The sequence below is a fragment of the Drosophila subpulchrella genome, chromosome 3L (assembly GCF_014743375.2).
Source record: "Drosophila subpulchrella strain 33 F10 #4 breed RU33 chromosome 3L, RU_Dsub_v1.1 Primary Assembly, whole genome shotgun sequence".
NCBI lineage: Eukaryota > Metazoa > Arthropoda > Insecta > Diptera > Drosophilidae > Drosophila > Drosophila subpulchrella.
Window position 1 is genome coordinate 14,577,073 of NC_050612.1, and position 19,406 is coordinate 14,596,478.

A 19,406-nucleotide genomic window follows, 5' to 3' on the forward strand; every position below is an offset into this window, starting at 1 on the left:
CATATGTTTTGCGGTATGTGCGGGGGAGTGCTGCTTTCAGCTGGTATTTTCTATTGACAGGTGGTAAGTAAATACCACATCGCACTGCGCAGGTAATAGCCTGTCTTCACTTGCACATGGTTTCTAATTTTCCGACAAGGGACATATGCGACTAACGTATAAAAAACTATTTATTTAACAGCACTTCTAGAATCCATAACTTAAGTTATTGGATCTCGATTTAGACGTGGGTTACCTCTATGATTTCGTGGCTGATTTCTCTAATATTCTAAATTAAAATGTATCTTTTTAGCGAGGGTCAAAAATGTAACCCATTTTCATGTTCAATTTTTCCCTAATTCCAATGGTAGTCAGAATGGGAACCCAAAACTGCACTTGTAGATTCCACAACTTGAGTCATTGGATCCCGATTTTGAAGTGGGATGTCTTTATGGAATGGTGGTTGAATTCTCTAACGATCTACGTTAAAATAATCCTTTTATGAGGGGGTCCAAATTTTAGCCTGTTTTCATGTTATTTTTTTCCGTATTTCCAATGGGACACCAAAACTGCACTTCTAGAATCCATAACTTGAATTATTGGATCCCGATTTAGACGAGGGATACCTCTATGAATTTGTGGTTGAATTCTCTAATATTCTCAATTAAAATTTATCTTTTTAACGAGGGTCAAAAATTTAACCCATTTTCATGTTTGATTTTTCGTAAGTCGAATGGCTTTCAGTATGGGAACCCAGAACTGCACTTCTAGAAACCATAACTTAAGTTATTTTGTGGTTGAATTCTCTAATATTCTACATTAAATATTTACTTTTAAGCGAGTGTCAATTAATTAATTCATTTTCAACTAGAATGAGGATTAGGAGAAATCCCCCTAATGTTCCAGCACAGTGCGACCAGACGTCGCCGGAGCGGGGTATTTCAAGCCGCCTGCCCAACGGCCACACTGATCTCGGGCGCCATGTTGTTTTTTGTCACCGTCACCAACACAAGCGCAAGAAATTACAGCACTTCAATTTTTGTGTTGCTGCCAGGAAAATCACAATTTTCAGCCCGATCAACTGCAGAGATTGTCAAATAAATATATTGAGTTTTGAGCCAAAACGAACCCATCTGTCTTTGTGCATTGGTGGTGCAGAATAAGTTGCGTTTTGTATGGTTTTCGTGGTGAGTGAAAGTTCATTGAATAAAAATCCAGTACTCGTACCCAGAAAGCGACGCCACGCCCCCCTCCGCCTCTCCTATCCGTTCGTTTCGCTTCTTCTTCATGTAGAGATGCTGCAACAACAACAACTACACTGGAAGGGAGAGAGGAAACAGAAAAAAAACAAAGAAAACTTCGCAAATCGGTGAAATTTAGTTAGAACAAACAGTTAAAAGTGTGTTAAACAGCATTAATTAGTGTCGCAACGCCTCGCGGGTTCCTCTTTGCTTTTCACTTTTACTCATAATTTTACGTCAAGGTACAGTTTAGCGTGGGTTCTACTAACCTAGTTCTAGATTCGTTTTCAAGATTACAGAAGATTATATAGGAATAGTAGGTATTACCGCGAAAAACGTGTGACCCAGGCCATAAACTCGACCTTTTCGCGGATTTTCATCCAGGTACACAGCCGCAGGCAAATTGATAAACATTCAAAATAGATAGAAAAGTCGTTTTGTAATAGTATTACTTTAAACTTTATTTGAAAGATTGCGTTTTATAAGACTGTACTTGATTAAAGCTAATTTTGTTTCATAAAAACTAATAAAATACCCTCAAGTGACCAGTTTAACCGACATCCCTTTTAAGCAGGCAGGTACAGATAGGCAATAATAACACAATAATAAAAGACATATAAACTTTAATTCAATTTTTATAATATAGTAACTTTGTTGATAACAACCAAAAACATATTCACCCTATAAAGTCGAATTTGTATTTGTTTTGTAAACCTCCCTTATTAATAAATATGCACCCCTTGAGCAACTATAGCAACGTCATTTAGGAAAATGAAATGAAAATTTTAGTTCAGCATTACCAAGGCAAACTCTTATTTTTTATAACGTTTAACTCTAAAAAGTCTTAATGTTTTGATCGAAAAACACCAATATATAGTATTGGTTGTATCACTTTAAGTGGCTAACAAACTTTTGGCAATATGTATGTATATTATTTTTATCATTATAAATTGTATATTGGTGATGATATTGGAAATTCAAGACTTTAAAGTGCCACAGTAATGCTTTTTTCGATTAACAATTTTGATTGTAATCTTCACCTAAGAACTATATTTTTGACCGCATCTATGCGTCTAGTTTAAGTGCTCAATACTTTAGGCCACGCGATCGCAGCGTGTTGGGACGATTTGGTCCGCCGCCAAAGATGCTGGTGCGGAAGTTTGGGGCCTGCGAGGGATTAATCCCCACGAGGCCGGGTTGTCCGGGAATCGGGACCGGACTGCTGGGAGCCCGACTGATGCCCAGGCCATTGTTTCGCAGCTTGGGCGCCACATAGGGACGCTGGCTGGTGGAGATACCGCCCAGTCCCAGAGGCGGCAGGATGCCTCCGCTGGGAGGAGTTACCACCTGAGGCTGTTGTGGCTGCTGTGGAGGATTCACATTGCCCTGCGGTGGCTGCTGCTTCACTATGGGCGGAACTATCGAATTGACGGAGGAGTAATTGGGAGGAGGCTGCTGCTGCTGAACTGGAGGCTGTACCGTAATCGGCGGGATCTGCGTCTTCTTCGTGAGCGCCGGAGCCAGGTACGGGTGCTTGCCGCCACCAGTGCCACTGTTGTTGCTCTGCGGGATGTCGTAGTTGCGGCCCGAGGGTGTGGTCACCTGGATACTACTCCCAGGCGGCGGTGCGCCACAAGGCTTGGAGTAGTCGTAACCATTGGGCATAGCCTGGACATAGTTGTCGAAGTACTGGGTCACCTGGTGCATCGGCGTGGAGTAGTTGACCGCGATGAGGGACTCCTTGGTGCGTATGCCCGACCGAGCCTGGGCCGCCTGGAGGCGCAGGATGTTGGCCTGCTTGATGTGCGGCAATAGCTCGGCGTCGCCCTTGATCTTCTCGACCACAGCCTCGTCGCTATCGACGTTGCCACCGCGGCTAATCCCTCCCTCGCTCTGCTCACTGGCAGCCTCCTTCTTGGTGGTGGTCTCCTCCGCGGGCTTTAGCAACTCCTTTGGCGTCTTCTCCTCATTCTGGCTGGGCACAGCCTCCTGTTTCTTTTCACCCTCCGGCTTCTTACGGTTCACAAACTCGAATAGATCGTCTATGTCGGGCACATCGGGCAGTGCTCCGTAGGAGTCAAAGCTATCACGGAAAGCGGTCGCCCACTCCTCGCTCTTATGCAGAGTCGGATCGATGATCAGCTTCGGCTGCTGCTTGTGACTATGACCGGCGCCCACGGGGGATCCAAGAGCAGCAGCTTCTCCGGGCGCTGAAATGCCACCCACATTCTTGATCACCGTGATGGTCTTCACGCGGGTTCCCTCCTTGGAGTCGATGTTGGTGGCAGCGTAGCTCAGGCTGAGGTCCCTCTTGGTCGGCTGCGGCTCCACGATCACTTCGGCGGGCTTCTCCGGGTACTTAATGCTGATTATCGTAGTTCCGTGTACGCCCACCAGCAGCAGAAGGCCCAGGGCGGCCATTATATGAAAGCGGGATATCTGTGGGATATTCCTTAATCAGTTTCCGTTCTTTTTTTTTCCAACCTTCTATCTTTGAATCAATTCATGGGTTAGTAAGGCCCTAGGGTGATTAATTTAATTAAATCTCTCTAGGACTGAAGTTATACATTTTAGTATGCACTTGAACTAATTATGGGGAAACATAATTTCTATATTTTGAATTTTATCATACACGATGGTTTTGGGTACATATTGCAACTCGAAGTGACACATTCGAGTATTGAGGGTTCAATTATTTGTTCAGATTAATATTTAAAAATCCTTACAGTACGGAAATGCTCTAGTCGATTATTTTTTAAAAGATCTTTCTTAATGGCTTCTGGCTTTATGAAATAAAATAAAACATAAAACACACCTTAACTGTATCGTATCTTATCTGCGATGCCTTGTATATTGCACTCTTCAATCGAATCAATCTTGATGTTGGTAAGGCAATCAAGTGATTTGTACATTGTTTTGTATCTAAACCAAACCCAGGATCTAATCAATGTTTTAAATTGTGTATTGCAGTACTGGTCTTAATGTTAAACTTGCGTTTATTTATGTGTTATGAGCATAGTTTGGAATATCTACACCAGCAGTAATAAAGATTGAAAGTCTATTATCAACTGGATGGCATTGCAAGTAAAATCTATTGGTCTTGGATAAGTAATAGCTGAAGATTGTTTGGTCGAAGTGAAGATCCGATAGGAAATATAACAGTAAGTTGTTCTTTATAAAAACCAGATGGGATCTATTAATCCACAAGTTGAACAGAGGATCTCCTCGAAATCACTGCATAGTTCACAATTTATGGCACACTTTTAAGGGTAGTCCTAGGCATAACGACCACTCACTGTCGATTTTCTCATTGCTTTAATCCTTCGCACATGCGATCGATCAATCAATTGATCCGATCGTTTAACGACGATGATACGCAGACGTGATGATGATGAATGAATGCTGTAATTGTGATGAGGATCGATGACGACCGAAGGCGGCGGAGACGAAGAAGGAGACGGTAACGCGGTCAATTCGATTTTCCTACTGCCGGTCCGAGATGCCAACAATGCTTTTTATATAGCCAGGCGGAAGGAGTTTCGGTTATTCGGTTTCCTGTAGCCAGCTCCCCGGCTCTGGGTATCTATATAACTGATGTCTTTGACACCGAGATACAAACAAACCGACAACAAGCCAATCGCATTAGCTCAAAGCACAAAACTAGCAGCGCCGTTTGAGTTAAAGCTGCATAATCGCTTTCCCATTACGTCCAAAACGATCAACGGGTTTTCTCCAGCCACTTCTGTTTTTGGAAAAGCAGTCGCCGATCCTCCGCTGCCCCCGATCTATTGATCCCACATCCTCCGATGGACACAGAGCCGTCTCGTCGGCACATAATTGAGTGCGACTAATGAGGAAATTCAAACGGGCTAATGATCGTGGAGCATGTGGATCTGTGGAAAATCCACTGGTGGGTGGTGGCTGCTCTACCTGCACCTTAAGTAGGGATTATAATTAGCTTTTCTCCCCAAACACATCTCTCTGTCTTTGGTAAGATCATGTGCGAAGGTCACCAGCTGCCCGGGTAAGTGAGACCTCATTTAGACCTTAATCTAGTTAAGAGCTACGGAGAGCTCGCACCTTGTTGCAAACTGGTCGTCTTACGCAATACCGAAACAGAGACGCTTGTCTTGGCCAGATCCAAAGATTGTCATGAGAAACTGCCAGGCGAATCCATGAAGTGAACTGCCTAATGTGTGTGCATCGAGCGATCAACTCGAGATAACATCAGGAGGAGACCACAGCCTTTCTCCCCCAAGGAACTTGTCTCTAAAAATAGTTTACATCGGAAATACAGAATTAAATCCTTACCATTGCGTGTGGTGATCAATGATAAGCTGGTTAAAGGCCTCTGCTAAAGACAGATCTAAGATCTTTTATTTTGCCTGACGCAAGAAGTTAGTTATCCGGTTCAAGAAAAGGATTCGCATGTAATAACTGCATACACCATTTTTTTTACCATTGAATAATGTAGAGAGGGTATTGAAGAATGCATTTTGTCGATTCCTCTATCGTAAACAGTAATTGAAAATCCAAAAGACTTTTGAAAAACGGAAAAACCTCGACTACAGTTCATTGTTAAAGTTACTCTTGAAATATGGTTTTTAGATGTTAGTTCAAGTTGATAAAGAATTTCATGAAAATCATCTTATCGGTGGGGTATCGATTTATCAGTCTTATTTTATTTGACAATGTGTTGGGCGCTGTCCCTGCTTGTGTTAAGGAAATACCTTTCTCAAAACAATTCTATTCTGAAGTGATATGGATTTATTTACAAAAATTATTTTGCTGGTCAGGTAAAAATTCAGGAATTATCGGTATTGAAAGGATCTCCAAGATCTCCAATCTTACATAAGAAGCTGTTAATTAAAACTTTAAGGAACGGAATTAAGATAACAAGAATTTGATGGTATTGATATTTGAAGGGCAGGACGACTTTGTTGAGGGGACTCCGAAGTTGTACCTAAAATATATATTTTGCATGCATAGTTTTTAATAGCTGGCTAATTGTATAGTAATCGTAAAAAAACATACTGTGTGGCTAACTCCTGATCTTGTGCTTTAGCTTATTAATTTAAGGAAATTTATTTTGTTGGCAAATTTTCCATAAGTATGCGATTATCGTTACAGATAAAACAATCAACGGGCAAGCACATCATCAGTGTCCAGGACGATGGACATCTGAACTCCAGCTAACGAATCTTCGATTAGTCTATGGATGCGAAGCGCCAGTGAGAGGAATCTCGGATAGCCAGACAGATAGCAACTCTCTGTCTGTACTAAAAAAGAAATAAATAACTAATCAAATCAAATTGATTGATCAAGATGAGTGTGATTATTCGGTTACAAAATCTGCCGTGGACGGCAAATGCGCGCGACATTCGAAACTTCTTCTCGGGCCTCTCGATTCCCGAGGGCGGTGTCCACATAATCGGCGGCGAGATGGGCGACGCTTTCATCGCTTTCAGGTAGTTAGCCTCAATCTGATCTATACGTAAACCTATAGCAATCTCGGAGCTCCAGCGGGTCTGGACTTGGGTCGGGGCCTGAGCCTCTCCTGAGTCGCTGCCGGGCTCTTTTCAAGCATGTATCCACAGCTGCGGTCAAAATAATAGCACTAAGTAATAATCTAAGAAACAAATTACTTGCGAAAAAGGCAATGCGAGTTTGGACATGGTTTTATGGACTAAGACAAAAGGTAATATCAGCCCTAATAATGCGCCCTTCCAGGTATTATATTAAATTTAGCTATATTTTATAAAGGTGTCGTTTAGCGTTCGAGAAATATATTTGAAATAGGACCTTTTCAGTTATACAAAACTTTAGGGATGAGAAAATAAAAAAAATGGTTAATGATGCTCTCGAAATAGGAATAAGAATGCTTTTTACAAAACACAAAATATTTAAGGCAAAAACATTTTTTTTAAAAGAAAGTTTCATAAAGTTTGTCTAAAATTGGATGGCACCGAAGTAAGTACGGTAAAGTATGAGAAATCGCAAGATTAGGTTCAATTCAAAATGCTGTAGTGATCATTAGTTAGTTAAAGAAAGGTCAAAAAGATGCCACGTGTGTTAAATTATTAGTTGTTTTTTTTTTGACAAAAAATCTTAACTTTTTTTGAGTATAGAGGACATCCACTGTTTAGTTCTAGAATTGTTTGAATCGTAGAGAGTTCTAGTCTTAAATTTATTTTATTTCTTACTCCATATAACATACATTTACGGAAGTAAAACTATCGTTAGCGTAACTTGCATGTTTTCTTTTACATATATAAAAAAAAAGAAGCAAAAAAAAAAAAAATTGTGAATATTTTGTCTTTAAAACCTACGAATATCAACATCCTTTATACGGAACTCTGAATTTACAATTTACTTAAGACGACGAATTGAGATAATCAATTTTTTGGTGAACTTTTAGCTTCGTAACGTGGGGTTTCTTGTTACTATAAGTACATTCAAATAAATATTTCAAGTCGATGTCCTTTTTAATAATCGATCGAATACTTTTTTGAGTATAGGAAAATAGTTTACAAAAATGTTGGTTACTGGTCAAATAGTTAAAAATAGTCATAGAATAAAATAAAATGAAAAAGTTTTAGTTTTGTTAAATTAGATTTTTTTTGTGCAAAATAATGAGAAAAAAATTCAATACAAATTTCTCACGATACCTATGTCACCACCGATTTTGACGATTAATCTATCCTTAACTCAATCTGCCAAGTTGAATTTCACCGTGTAAAAGTCGTATATCTCCGGCTAAGTACAGAAATTGCAGTGAGTAGGCTTAAACCTGTAATCGCCAATAAAATTATAGCATACATTGATATGTTGGCACTTTGTGATTTGCTCAGCAAAAAATTTCGACCGCTGTTCAATACTATTTGCGTAGGTAGAGAAAATCAGTACCCATGGGCTGTCAGCGCTTCTGCTGGCGACCACTGGTTTAAAACGATTTAGGATAAACTTTTGGAATGGAACTGGAATTCAAAGCGTTAAGTTTTAGCAGATACTTTCGGGTTGCAGCATTGGTTATAGGAGTTTTTGTGCTTTTTTCCACGATCGATAAGAAATGGCGTAACTACTAAATTTGTTTTAAACTACCAACGAAAAGCGTACTTCCAGCTGAAAGTAATGACCACTGGATGAGACTGCATACATCTGGAAATTGCAAGCTGAATGTTATATATATCGATCCATTAAGAAAGAAACGCCATGGAATGAATGAAAATACGGTGCTATTATTTTGACTGCATACAATATATGACTGATGACAAACGGGGGAAAATCAAAGCCTAACGAATTCCCGAAAAGGACTTCGAATATTTCCTCTTATAGAGTAACTCCCCTGATTTTTTGCATTTGTTTTTTTCTCCCTATCTTGACATAAATAAATAGCACTGACGAGGATGCCCGCTGCGCAATGTTGAAGGATCGCGAGAAGCTAATGGAGATCCAGGTGCGCCTGCTGCTCTCCTCGCGGGCCGAGATGCAGAAGGTCATTGAGACGGCTCGAAAGGGAGCCTCCGCTCCGGCGCCCATTTCCGTTCCAGTGCCCATGCCAGTTGTTGCACCCATTTCGGTGCCCAAGCCTAGTCTAGCTGCTCCAATGCCTCCGATTATTGGGGGTCTGAACAGCTTCCTGGGCCAAAGCAAGGTGGCGGCGCCAACAGGTGGGGTGCCCTCTTTTCTGGCCTACCAACAACAGGCCGGAATCCAGCTCTCCGAGATCACGGGCAGCCGCAGTCGCAGCCGCTCCTCCAGTTCCGATGACAGCGATAGGGAGCGTGAGAGGGAACGCGAACGGGAACGTCAACGGGAACGTGGTCGCAAACGTCACTCCGATCGTTTGGACAATAGCCAGGAAAGGGAGCTCAAGATGGCAGCGACACCATCTCCGTGGGCTCAGCCAACCCAAAATCAAATGCCAGCTGGTGACATGGGACTGGGTCTCAACATGGGCTTGAGCCTCAATATACCATCGGTATTACCCTCACTGCAAAGCTACACCACTAGTAGCACCACCAACAACGTGACCAACAACTACAATCTTGCTCCAAGTGCTCCCAATGCCCAGCTGCTGGCCGCTCTGAAGCAAGTGGCCAGCGGTGGTGGTGGTGGTGCTGGAGTTAGTGCACCAGCTCAAGGGCAGCCCACCAAATCCGAAGGCGAGCCCATTGCCTTCGCCAGCGTGAATCCCTATGCACAGATGTATCCGCAGCTGTTCCAGCAACAGCAGCTGCTCCTCCAGCAGCAGCAGACGCCGGCCAAGGTGTCACCCTCCATCGGTGGCTCTCCGGGAGGTGGAAACACGCCTCAGGTCGTCGCAGACACCTGCTACATTCGGATAAGTGGCATGTGCCAAAATACCTCATACAGCGACATCCGCAAGTACTTCCAGGGGCTGTACATTCCTCACAATGGCATCAAGATCATGATGTCGAATGGCAACCGCACCGGAGTGGCCTACGTGGAGTTCTCCCGCGTGTCCAGTGCCCAGAAAGCAGTTCAACGGAACAATACTATGTTTCGGGATCGCTTGATTCAGATAGCCCCAGTGGGCGACGAAGAATTTGAGCGGGCGGAGGAGCATGCCAATCGACAGCAAAGCGAGGGGAAGCGCAATCATAACCACAACGGTGGCGAGAGGAGCGAACGTAGCGGAGGAGGTATGCCCATGCCCATACCCATCACCAATGTCCTCTATGTAGAGGATCTGCCACAGCTCACCACCGAGCAGGAGATCATGAAGATGTTCTCCGCCAGCTACACCGTTGTGGACATTCTCTTGAGCCCCAGTCCCAACAATCGTCGCGAGTGCGTGGCCTTTGTCCTGTTTGCCAGGGAGGCCGATGCAGAGGCCGCTCTGCAGGATACCGCCAAGCACTATATAGGATTCCGCCAGCTTAGGGTGAGGCCCAGCAGTCAGGCGGAGATGCAGAATGCCAAGGAGAAGCAGCGCAGAGCGAATGAGCAGCTGCTCAAGGAGGAGGCCGATCAGCGCGAGGAGCTCTTGAAGGATCAGCAAAGGAGGCAGAAGCTGCAGCAACAGGAGCAGGAGAACAATAACCAAGCCAGCAGGTTCGCCGCCGATCCTAGAAGACGCCAAGTGGATGAGCTTCAGCAGCAGCAGCAAAAACAACAGCAGCAGCTTCAGATGCAGCAGCAGCAGATGAATATGGGTCCCAGCATCAATCACAATATGAATCCCAACATGATGCCTGCCTTTATGAATGGTGGCAACATGCCCTTTAACATGCCACCTCAGCAGCAAAACGGAGGCAGCAACTTCCCGTTTAACATGAACAACAACTTCAACATGAATAACAACGGCGATCCCAATGGCAATGGACCGAACTTCCACAACGATAACGGAGGCGGGGTTGGCATGCAGCGTCCTCGGCAAGAAGACGTGTTCGTGCGTGTCCACAACTGTGAGTATGCCACCAGGGTCAATGATCTGGGCGAACTCTTCTCCATCGAACAGCTGGGCATCGAGCACATCGAACAGCTTTTCAATGAGCGTAACCAGAGTTCCGGCGAATTCATTGTGGAGTTCACCGATCCTGCCAGCTGCAAGCAGGCCATCAGAGAGTACCACAATCGACGCTTTCGAGGAAGGGGATTGCGTGTGGTTTCGATCACACCACAGGAGATTGCTGATAGGATGAATAAGCCCTTCATGGACTATCTGCCGGGAGGAAACGGTTCCAGGAATGTGGAAAGTAACGATGTGAGTGGAAGTGGCAGTGTAAATGGAGGTAGTGGAAGATCTGACGGTAGTCACGGAGCACCGCCATCCCGTCGTCGCGGACCCAGTCGCTTCGATCAGCCGCAGGATCAGCCACCAGAACGCCTGGAGCGACAGCAATCATTGGAAAAGGAGGAGAACAGCAATAGCAGCTCCAACGCCCCCGTCAAACAGCACTTCAATCCCTTCGCTCGACCGGATCCTCCTCTGAGCAGCAGCTCCCTCTCGCCCAGCAATCTGAGCCAAAGCAAGCAAGCCTCTCCGGTGCCGGTCCCAGCTTCCCAAATCCCGGACAAGTTCAATCGTCCGGGATGCGTGGTGGCCATGCGAAATGTCCCCTTCAAGGCGGAGCTAAAGGATATTCTGCGCTTCTTCGGCGACTACAAGTTAAGTCCGGATGACATCATCAGACGTTTCAATGATGAAGGAAAACCCACCGGAGACACTCGTGTGGCTTTTGAATCGCCATCAGAGGCGCGTTCCGCTTTCGAATCGCGCCGCAGGAAACAGATATTCAATCGCACCGTCTACCTTGATATTATTTAGGCTATTGGCCCTCGACTGTTTGACCATCGCTAGTGTATATTGTAAATAAGTAATATTAAGACTAACACCAAACATACTAACTAGCCCCCAAGCTGTTTCATTTGTCATGTACATAGACCTTTTCAAATAAAACTAAAAACCATGTGCAACAAAGCGAGAAACTTTACATTATACATTTAAATGTGGAAATACGATACCCAAAGACGCATAGTAACTTCATAAACCCATCAAAGCCTATGTTTGATTTTATTTTTTTTAAAATCCAATTTATGTAAGTCTTTTCAAAAATATTTAAATATTAAGAACATTATTGTAAGTCATAACAAAATAAAACTTTGTTTAAAATGTTACAAAACCAACAAATTATTTATCCAAACTTAGGATGGATACGTGTTCCTACCTATATAATAGCATTAACCAGAATAGTTTTCATCAAGAGCTTGTCAATAAAAATATTCATAATACATGTACATTTAAGGTCCAAAAATGCTCTCCATAACACATATAAAAGGCTATACAAATCAGTGGCAATCTTAATTCAATCTTAGGCATAGTTCTGTAGCGGTATCACTTGTGACTTTTTCAGTGACTCCCGGCACAAGGGGCATTCATCCCGCTCCTCCAGCCATTCGAGCAGGCAGCTCCAACAGAAGATGTGCCCGCAGGGAGTCAAACTGCTGTTAGAGCGTGGTTCCAGGCAAAGGATGCACTGTGGGGCATCTGGATCTGCGTGCCTTACACTCGATCCTCGTTGCAGGAACTTCTTTCCGGTCTGCTTAATAGCTTCCAGCTGTTGGCGCTTGTGCTCCCGCCAGGCGTCCCAGCCACTGATGGCCAGCGAAAAGCTGACCTGCAGGAATGTGATGACACCCAGGATCTTGTAACCGTACAGCGAGAATTCCGGCTGCAGCCAGTGGCGAATGAGTACGTAGTTGATGCCTGTGGTGCGCTTGGACAGCTGGTACTTGCTGGCGTCCAAGTAGAAAAGTGATTTGTGCAGAGCCTTGACATAGCTGGGAGATTGCCTCAGCCTTTGTATGATCTTCTTGAGTTGCGGTTTGGCCTCTGGTCGGATCTCCTCGTGGTTTGCCACATATGCGTCCACTTTTTGCAGCAGTCGCTGGAACAGGGAGTCGCCACCAAACTCCAGGACAATAGCTATGAGTTGAAGCTGGAAATAACTCGAGATCTTAAGACAATTTTATAAAGAATGCCTTTGTTAAGCTTACCAATCTGCTGGGGATCTGCTTGTAGTTACCGTCCACTTGAATGATACCCGTGTATTCCTCGCCCAGCGTCTGGAGGCTATTGGCCGAGGCGAATCCATGGTAACTCAGCTCCGCCAGCAGCCTGCACATCTGGTTGTACTTTATCCAGTTCCGCGGACCAGTGAGGCGCAGGACATCGGAGAAATCCTCAGCCAGCTCGTTGGTGTACCGGGCATCCTTCTGCACGGATCTCACGATCTCCGGCTGCCGGGCACGGGCATTCCGAAAGTCCATGCTGACGGGGCTAATGGAATGTTGACTTTAACATATTTCATCCAAAGGCCGATCAAAGTGCGGACCAGATAACAAAATCAGCTGTTTTGCGCGGGTTGTTGCTTCTTCTTATTGGTAATTGAGATGACACTTTTGCTAGGAATAATAATGGCATTTTTAAACACTAAATTTGAAAGAGAAGCTCGGACACGATGCTTAAAATATAAAAAACATTAATTCCATTTATCATTAAATTCAATTTTGTTAGAACGTAAAATGGCAAGTGTTTATACTTAACTTTAGTTGCTTCCCAATAAATTTTTCATAGTTTTTCCAATCAAAATTGTTTGTAACAACTTTCAAAACAACTGCTCTTGCAATAGTTGCAATAGTCACGACCGACGGAACGCTCACCTCTAGCTAACGGCAGCGCACTTTCCAACACTTACAGTCAGCCATTTTGCATTAGGGCATCGCGGATGCTTTTTCTCCCTGACCAAAGGATATTTGGTTTTTCCATCAAAATTCGTTGATTTCGAGACGTTATTTCGAAAGCCCCCAATAAACAAGATTGTGTACCGGCAGCGTGTGTGCAATTGGCAAGTGGAAATTGTCGGAAAGGAACAGTTTTAGACCCCGAAAAAGTAACCAGCCGAAGACGTCACACCTTTTTAGGCACCAATACGATTACAGTTACTAATACCACGACTCACAGACTAATACAACAACAAAAACAAGTGCTAGAAAACAAGAAGAAGAAGAACTAGCGAACCTATCCGCAAAAGTCAAAGTACTTTTTAGTACTTTCGCCTCAAATCTAACTGCATTTCCTCGCGAAAGCCGCATTGAACTTTTGGAAATATTACGCAAGTACTATTTCTAGTCGTATCCGTTGGTTAATCATGGCTCAGTAAACATGAATCCGCAACGAGAATACCCTGCTCAACGCACTCCGTGTGGAGACCAAGGCAAGACGCAATTAGCCGCCCGCTGGCAGCTGCCCAGCCATATCATCAGTACTATTCCCCATCCCGAGTGCACTCTTTATAGCCACAACGATGGACAGCAACAACAACAACAACAACAACAACAACAACAACAGCAGCAGCAAGAAGCAACCTCAATCCTCGCATCATGGCAAATCCTCTTCTGGTGAATCGCAAAGGAAGTCCAGTGGTGGGTACTCCAATTGTACTCTTGCTCCTCGTTCTCTAGCAGAGGGCCTAGACTTTCCGTCCGGAACTTTTGTTTATCGGGTATCTGGCATTCTTGATGACCTATTCATATCAAATATTCTGGGACAGAACAGAACCTTTAAAATGAAATAGTTTTTAAGCCTCATCATTATGACTTGCCATTGCAAATCAACGTCTGGTGAATCGAAAGTTCCTAATTCATTTGGTTCTTGATAACCATCTATTTTCCAATTATGTGCTTTCGTTTTCCATTTTAATTTGTTTTTATTGATTATTGTATAAAAATATTCTTTAAATTCAAGTTCTTAAACAATGTTATTAATTAAAATAGCATATTATGTAGAATTCCATGAATATTGGCATTTCTGGCAATAATTTTCCAATATAAAAAAATCGTAAAAAATCATTTTGCTAGAGGAATATCACCTTTCAACTATAAATCCTATATTTTTCAATATACTTGTTCACCTTTCCCGCAGACGTACATGCCAACAGCAACAAGCAGCGGAACAGCCGCCGACGGGAGCAGCTTCCCACACCACGCAACGAACAGCAGCAGCGCAGCGCCAGGCAGCAGCAACAGCAACAGGCACAGCAGCCTGCCAAGCTACGTCCCAATGTGGACAAGCGACCTAGGGCTCGCGGTGGCGGAGGGACATACGATTTCCCTGCCTCGCGCGGCGAGGACGGGACTCCAGGCGGCTCCCGACTAGCCTACGCCGGCGCCGGCTACCCACGTAGCGGTGACTTTGACCATGAACTGAACTCTGTGTACGCACAGGGCAGCAAGAAGCAGAACTTGAACCATCTGCTTAACTTCCACTGCGTGCCCAGGGAACTGGAGCGGGGACATCACCACCAGCACCAGCAGCACCACGGCGTTGGCAGCCGGAAGCAGCGCTACAACAAGGAGCAGTTCCTGCAGGCCAACTTCCAGTTCGTTATTCGGTCGGGGGCAAAAGCCCAGGTGAATGGCTCGCCGGATGCCCTCATCGATTGGAGCTACATCGAGCAGATCAACATCCAGACCACCGAGGAGTTGCAGTGCCCCATCTGCCTGTATCCGCCGGTGGCTGCCAAGCTTACCAGATGCGGACATGCCTACTGTTGGCCCTGCTTGCTGCACTACCTCTCGCTGAGCGATAAGACCTGGCGCAAGTGTCCCATCTGCTATGACGCCATCCACGCGGGAGATCTGAAGAGCTGCACCATCGAGCAGCTGAGGGACTCGCAAGTGGGAGAGAAAATTACCTTCGAATTGATGCGGCGCCGCAAGGGCTCCATGTACATTGAAAAGCATGCTGCAGGATTGGGCGAAACCGTTGAACGTTTTCCATTCGTCTCGGCTGGCGAAGAGGCTAGACGCTACTCCAAGTTTCTAATAGCAAAGCGGTCGGATGTGGGCGCCATCATTGAGAGAGAGCGTTGCGAGCTGCTAGCTGAATCCGATGACTCCTGTCCTGAGGATGTGTTTATCCAGCAGGCGCTTGTGATGCTTCAGGAGCGCGGCGAAAAGTTGGGTCTCGAAAAACCAGATCCCAGAGAGGAGGAGGAGGAGGTACCACCGGCAAATTGCCCAGAAGCAGAAGCCAAGATTGATATTGAGAAGCCTGACGATGCCTCCATCTCGTCAGGAGAGGCATCTAGCAGCCTGAGCTGCTCCTCAAGCAACCATCATAAGTACTATTATTTCTACCAATCAAACGACGGACAAAACATCTACTTGCATCCTTTGAATGTGAAGATGCTGCAGGCTTGCTATGGCACCTTGGATTTGGGTCCCCTACTCATCGAAGCGCAGATCGTGCAGATGGAGCAGCACTCTATGGACGAGGACCATCGTCGCAAGTTCACATGCCTGGGGCATTTGCCTTTGACTTGCCAGTTTTCAGTAGTGGAGGTCGAGCTACAACCGCCGACTGTCTCTGGAGGAATACTCAAACTATTCAAAGGTAAGGCCACCGTAGGAAAATGTGAATTTTAGAAACTCAGCCAGTAAAAATTATTTTTGCAGAGGATATTTTACATCGTAAGAAGGAACGCCAGCGCCGGGATCGTGAGGAGCGTAAGAGAGAGCAGCACATCAACGAGATAAACGATCGTCAGATGGGTAAACTGATTGCAAGTGCAGCCAATCTCAACCTGAATTCATCCCATGAATTTCCCACTGTGAGTTTCCATTTGCCATCATATGGTTCGTTTGTTAATAAGTGGCTTTCTCTTCAGTGCGGCTTTGAGGAGGCTTTGCCCAGTCCCAGTGGCTCTGTTCCCATGACCATCAATCGCCAGGACAGTGGCTCCCGCTACTCCAGCGTCACTCTGGCCAGCGCCAGTCCCAAGCAGGAGTTGTGGCCCACCATTGGAAGCGGATCTCCGGGCAGTGGTGCTGCATCATTGGAGTTTCAGGTGGGAGCTTGGGGACGGTCAGCTCCCCCGCTGCCACGCGCTGTTTTGGCGCCACGAACCAGTGAAGAGGATTTCGAGCAGCGATCCGTTGGCCACTGGGGCCTGGGAGAACTTTTGGTAGGAGCTTTGGATCAGAAGAAGCAGAAGGTAGGAGCAGGAAAAGCCAATGCAGCAGCTCCTGCTGAATCCAAGAAGCAAAAGAAGGCCAAGGGCAAGAAGATGGTTCCCCTTTTTGCCACTGGCATGAATAGAGCTCCATGAAGGAGTAGGAAGTAGTGCATCCTCCTAGAAAGATTACAAGATTTATTGTATTTTTTGTTTAATTATGAGAATATTTCAACGTTATTTCAAATAACAAACACGCGATTGTTATTTCATTCAGGATTTGAAAAATCATTCAGCTAATCTATAATTTAACCCAACTTATATTCACATTACTCATAAGCATAATCGATACAATAAAGGCAGCAAGTAAAATATCAAATGTTACTATTTTTCCTTTGTCAAACCGTAGTGTTATAAATGTATTTTAAACTGGTAATTGTGTGTTGAATGACATTCAATTGACCCCTGACTGCTCTTTTCGTAGCTCCCAATGGAAGTGTAGAAATGACGTGCCAGTATTGCGTTGTTACAACGAATTACAAACGAATTAATTTACATTTGAAAGGATAGAGGAAGAGGAAGAGGAAATTTAAAGGCCGGCCAAATCCGTCGTCAATCGCTGCGTCGCTCGTACTCGAGATCTAAATCTTCCGCTACCGCCTCGTCGTTGGCACTTGGGGAAGGGTTCATCTGGCCGCGGCGCTTATGTTTTCTGTTAAGGGAGCCCCCACTTCCCGCTCCGTATTCGGGCGGCAGCTCCATGTACTCGTCCTCGGACCCTTCTCCATCGGTTGGGTCCGCATCGTCACCGTTGATGGAGCCATTTGGACTGCCCGGCGGGCTAAGGGCCTGGATGATCCGGCCCTTGGACTCGTTCCACAGGTTGTTCAGCCGCTCCCTTCCAAACAGCAGCAGGAAGGCATCAATGAACTCGCGTGACTTTTCCTCCCACTTTGTAATGATGTCCACCTTGACTTTGGTTAGCTCCCGCTTGCCCCGTGTCTTTAGCTCGTCCATCTTGTTCTGCAAGCGGAACTTCTTCTCGGAGAGAAAGGACACGTTCAGCTCCTTGGCCGAGTAGCCTCTGGCCAGATTCCTGCGCACATACACATCGTAGTCCTTCACTATCCGGGCCACAATGTCCGAGGTGGACACACCCTCTGTTCTCTCCGTGACCACGAACATTCCCTTCGCCTTGAGAGGAGCATAGATGTCATTGACTCCACCAGCGCCGTAGGGCAAGTCATCGTGAGCCACGAAATCGATCTTGTGCTCGTTGAGGTACTCTTCATTTATCGACCAAGGAGCATTGGGAACGATCTATGGGAAAAGAAGGAGAATTAATCTTAAGTATATCAGGTATTATAACATATGTTAAAAGAACTGATCATATATATCATGTATTATGTCATATATCTTTAGGATTTTATATACATATATTTAAAAGGTCCTTATATTTGTACAAACTGACCTCATCCACATAGCGACAATGGCGCACCGCCTCGTACCGCTCGAATCCGTTCATCACCGTGCGGCCCTTCATCCTGAGGGTCAGCTCATCATTGCACACGCCCACGATGAGATAGACGTTTGGAAATATGTTCTTCGCCTGCATCAGCTGGCGGGCATGACCCTGGTGGAACAGATCGTAGATGCCATCGGAATACACCCGCACCCTACGCGACGTCTTTCCGGCTCTGGCCATCTGATAGGTGATCCTCTGGGTGTAGTCACACCGCTCCAGCTCCAGCATGGCCTTGTCGTCGTAGGAAAAAGGGGCTGGCTGGCAAATATTCTGGAAGAGATTGGTGTATATCAGTATACCTGGAGATAAATTATAGGTATGGGACTTACAAAATCCTCGAAATCCATAAACAGCGGCAGCATCTTAAACTCCAGCGGAGAGGTGGGCGTCGCAGGAGCCGTGGACACCGGGGAGACCTCGTCCTCTTCGGGCATTTTGTCCATTGCTTACAAAAGAAAATATATACCCGGCTCTAAGTACAACAAAAGTGGTCCGCTCGAGGGGCTTTCAGCCGGACGACTGATTATATAAATTGAGACTGAGCCGGCATAGAACACACCAGTCTACTCTGTCGAGGATTGAGTTCTGACTACGAGACTTTGATGGAGAGATGCCCGCCAACTGCGCACTAGCGGCGATCAGAATAAATTGGCGGCAACTGGTGGCGAATCAATACAATTGAGTCCGGAGGCTGGCGAGGCACACGCCTTGGTGGCGGCTCTAGGCCCGGATTCATTGCTCATCTTCAATTGCCGCAAATTGAGGAGCAAACAAATAGGAAGCGGCGGCGGGTGGTCGCCTGACTTGGCACGGGTCCACCAATCCGATCAGGCGATGGGCTTGCAGCTATATATAAACCGCAGCGCCATTAAACAAATCAGTGAACCGCCTCCAGCCGGTGAATGGAAGCAGGCGGCTAATTGCGAGGGAATGGGTGTCCAATCAAGGCGAACGGTTTCATCATCGTTGGCGGGCGCAAGAGTTCCGCAATTGCCTTAGATGGCGACTGAATCGGATGCGCAATAGCTGGAGAAGCAGTCGACTACACATGCTTGTGGGTATGATGCAAATATCTTATAGATAATTAAAGAGGGTGGTCGATTGCATTTCCATCTCTTTTGAATTAGACTTTTCTGACAATTTAAATTTAATAACATCTTATTTCTTTATCTTTATGGC

At 45.3% G+C, this 19,406-nt stretch overlaps 5 protein-coding genes across 6 annotated transcripts; 2 read left to right on the forward strand and 3 right to left on the reverse strand.

Annotated features, from left to right (window-relative positions):
* Window positions 1-956: 956 nt before the first annotated feature.
* Window positions 957-11,747, forward strand: LOC119552925. Of its 2 annotated transcripts, XM_037862867.1 has the most exons (4): window positions 957-1,166; window positions 4,191-4,381; window positions 6,351-6,688; window positions 8,616-11,747. In XM_037862867.1, exons 3-4 carry the CDS (start codon window positions 6,546-6,548, stop codon window positions 11,512-11,514), a joined length of 3,042 nt encoding a protein of 1,013 aa, XP_037718795.1. In that variant the 5' UTR covers window positions 957-1,166; window positions 4,191-4,381; window positions 6,351-6,545; the 3' UTR covers window positions 11,515-11,747. The 2 variants fall into 2 exon arrangements, with proteins under 2 accessions (XP_037718795.1, XP_037718794.1); XM_037862866.1 differs by lacking the exon at window positions 4,191-4,381.
* On the reverse strand, window positions 2,191-3,641 carry LOC119552927 (DNA translocase FtsK). The gene has a single exon (XM_037862870.1). It carries the CDS (start codon window positions 3,639-3,641, stop codon window positions 2,307-2,309), a length of 1,335 nt encoding a protein of 444 aa, XP_037718798.1. The 3' UTR covers window positions 2,191-2,306.
* Window positions 11,748-12,023: 276 nt separating the features above from the next.
* LOC119552926 (peroxisome biogenesis factor 10) lies at window positions 12,024-13,130 on the reverse strand. The gene is made up of 2 exons (XM_037862869.1): window positions 12,744-13,130; window positions 12,024-12,685 (listed from the first exon to the last, which is right to left on the reverse strand). The coding sequence occupies exons 1-2, from the start codon at window positions 13,014-13,016 to the stop codon at window positions 12,059-12,061; spliced, it is 900 nt and encodes a 299-aa protein (XP_037718797.1). The 5' UTR covers window positions 13,017-13,130; the 3' UTR covers window positions 12,024-12,058.
* Window positions 13,131-13,431: 301 nt separating this feature from the next.
* Window positions 13,432-17,081, forward strand: LOC119553359 (RING finger protein 10). The gene is made up of 4 exons (XM_037863704.1): window positions 13,432-14,171; window positions 14,671-16,143; window positions 16,206-16,360; window positions 16,418-17,081. Exons 1-4 carry the CDS (start codon window positions 14,054-14,056, stop codon window positions 16,856-16,858), a joined length of 2,187 nt encoding a protein of 728 aa, XP_037719632.1. The 5' UTR covers window positions 13,432-14,053; the 3' UTR covers window positions 16,859-17,081.
* On the reverse strand, window positions 16,916-18,821 carry LOC119553361 (choline-phosphate cytidylyltransferase A). Its single transcript, XM_037863707.1, has 3 exons — window positions 18,557-18,821; window positions 18,174-18,497; window positions 16,916-18,022 (listed from the first exon to the last, which is right to left on the reverse strand). The coding sequence occupies exons 1-3, from the start codon at window positions 18,668-18,670 to the stop codon at window positions 17,315-17,317; spliced, it is 1,146 nt and encodes a 381-aa protein (XP_037719635.1). The 5' UTR covers window positions 18,671-18,821; the 3' UTR covers window positions 16,916-17,314.
* Window positions 18,822-19,406: the final 585 nt, after the last annotated feature.

Bases quoted from the DNA above. Each gene is read 5' to 3' on its own strand.
- LOC119552927 (XM_037862870.1), bottom strand. From the start codon at position 3,641: ATGGCCGCCCTGGGCCTTCTGCTGCTGGTGGGCGTACACGGAACTACG.
- LOC119553359 (XM_037863704.1), top strand. From the start codon at position 14,054: ATGGACAGCAACAACAACAACAACAACAACAACAACAACAACAGCAGC. The intron at 14,172-14,670 runs GTGGGTACTCCA...CCTTTCCCGCAG, and splicing joins ATCGCAAAGGAAGTCCAGTG to ACGTACATGCCAACAGCAAC. The intron at 16,361-16,417 runs GTGAGTTTCCAT...CTTTCTCTTCAG, and splicing joins CATCCCATGAATTTCCCACT to TGCGGCTTTGAGGAGGCTTT.
- LOC119553361 (XM_037863707.1), bottom strand. From the start codon at position 18,670: ATGGACAAAATGCCCGAAGAGGACGAGGTCTCCCCGGTGTCCACGGCT. The intron at 18,498-18,556 runs GTAAGTCCCATA...AATCTCTTCCAG, and splicing joins TTATGGATTTCGAGGATTTT to AATATTTGCCAGCCAGCCCC. The intron at 18,023-18,173 runs GTCAGTTTGTAC...CTTTTCCCATAG, and splicing joins ATTGTCGCTATGTGGATGAG to ATCGTTCCCAATGCTCCTTG.
- LOC119552925 (XM_037862867.1), top strand. From the start codon at position 6,546: ATGAGTGTGATTATTCGGTTACAAAATCTGCCGTGGACGGCAAATGCG. The intron at 6,689-8,615 runs GTAGTTAGCCTC...ATAAATAAATAG, and splicing joins GACGCTTTCATCGCTTTCAG to CACTGACGAGGATGCCCGCT.
- LOC119552926 (XM_037862869.1), bottom strand. From the start codon at position 13,016: ATGGACTTTCGGAATGCCCGTGCCCGGCAGCCGGAGATCGTGAGATCC. The intron at 12,686-12,743 runs GTAAGCTTAACA...AGTTATTTCCAG, and splicing joins AGCAGATCCCCAGCAGATTG to CTTCAACTCATAGCTATTGT.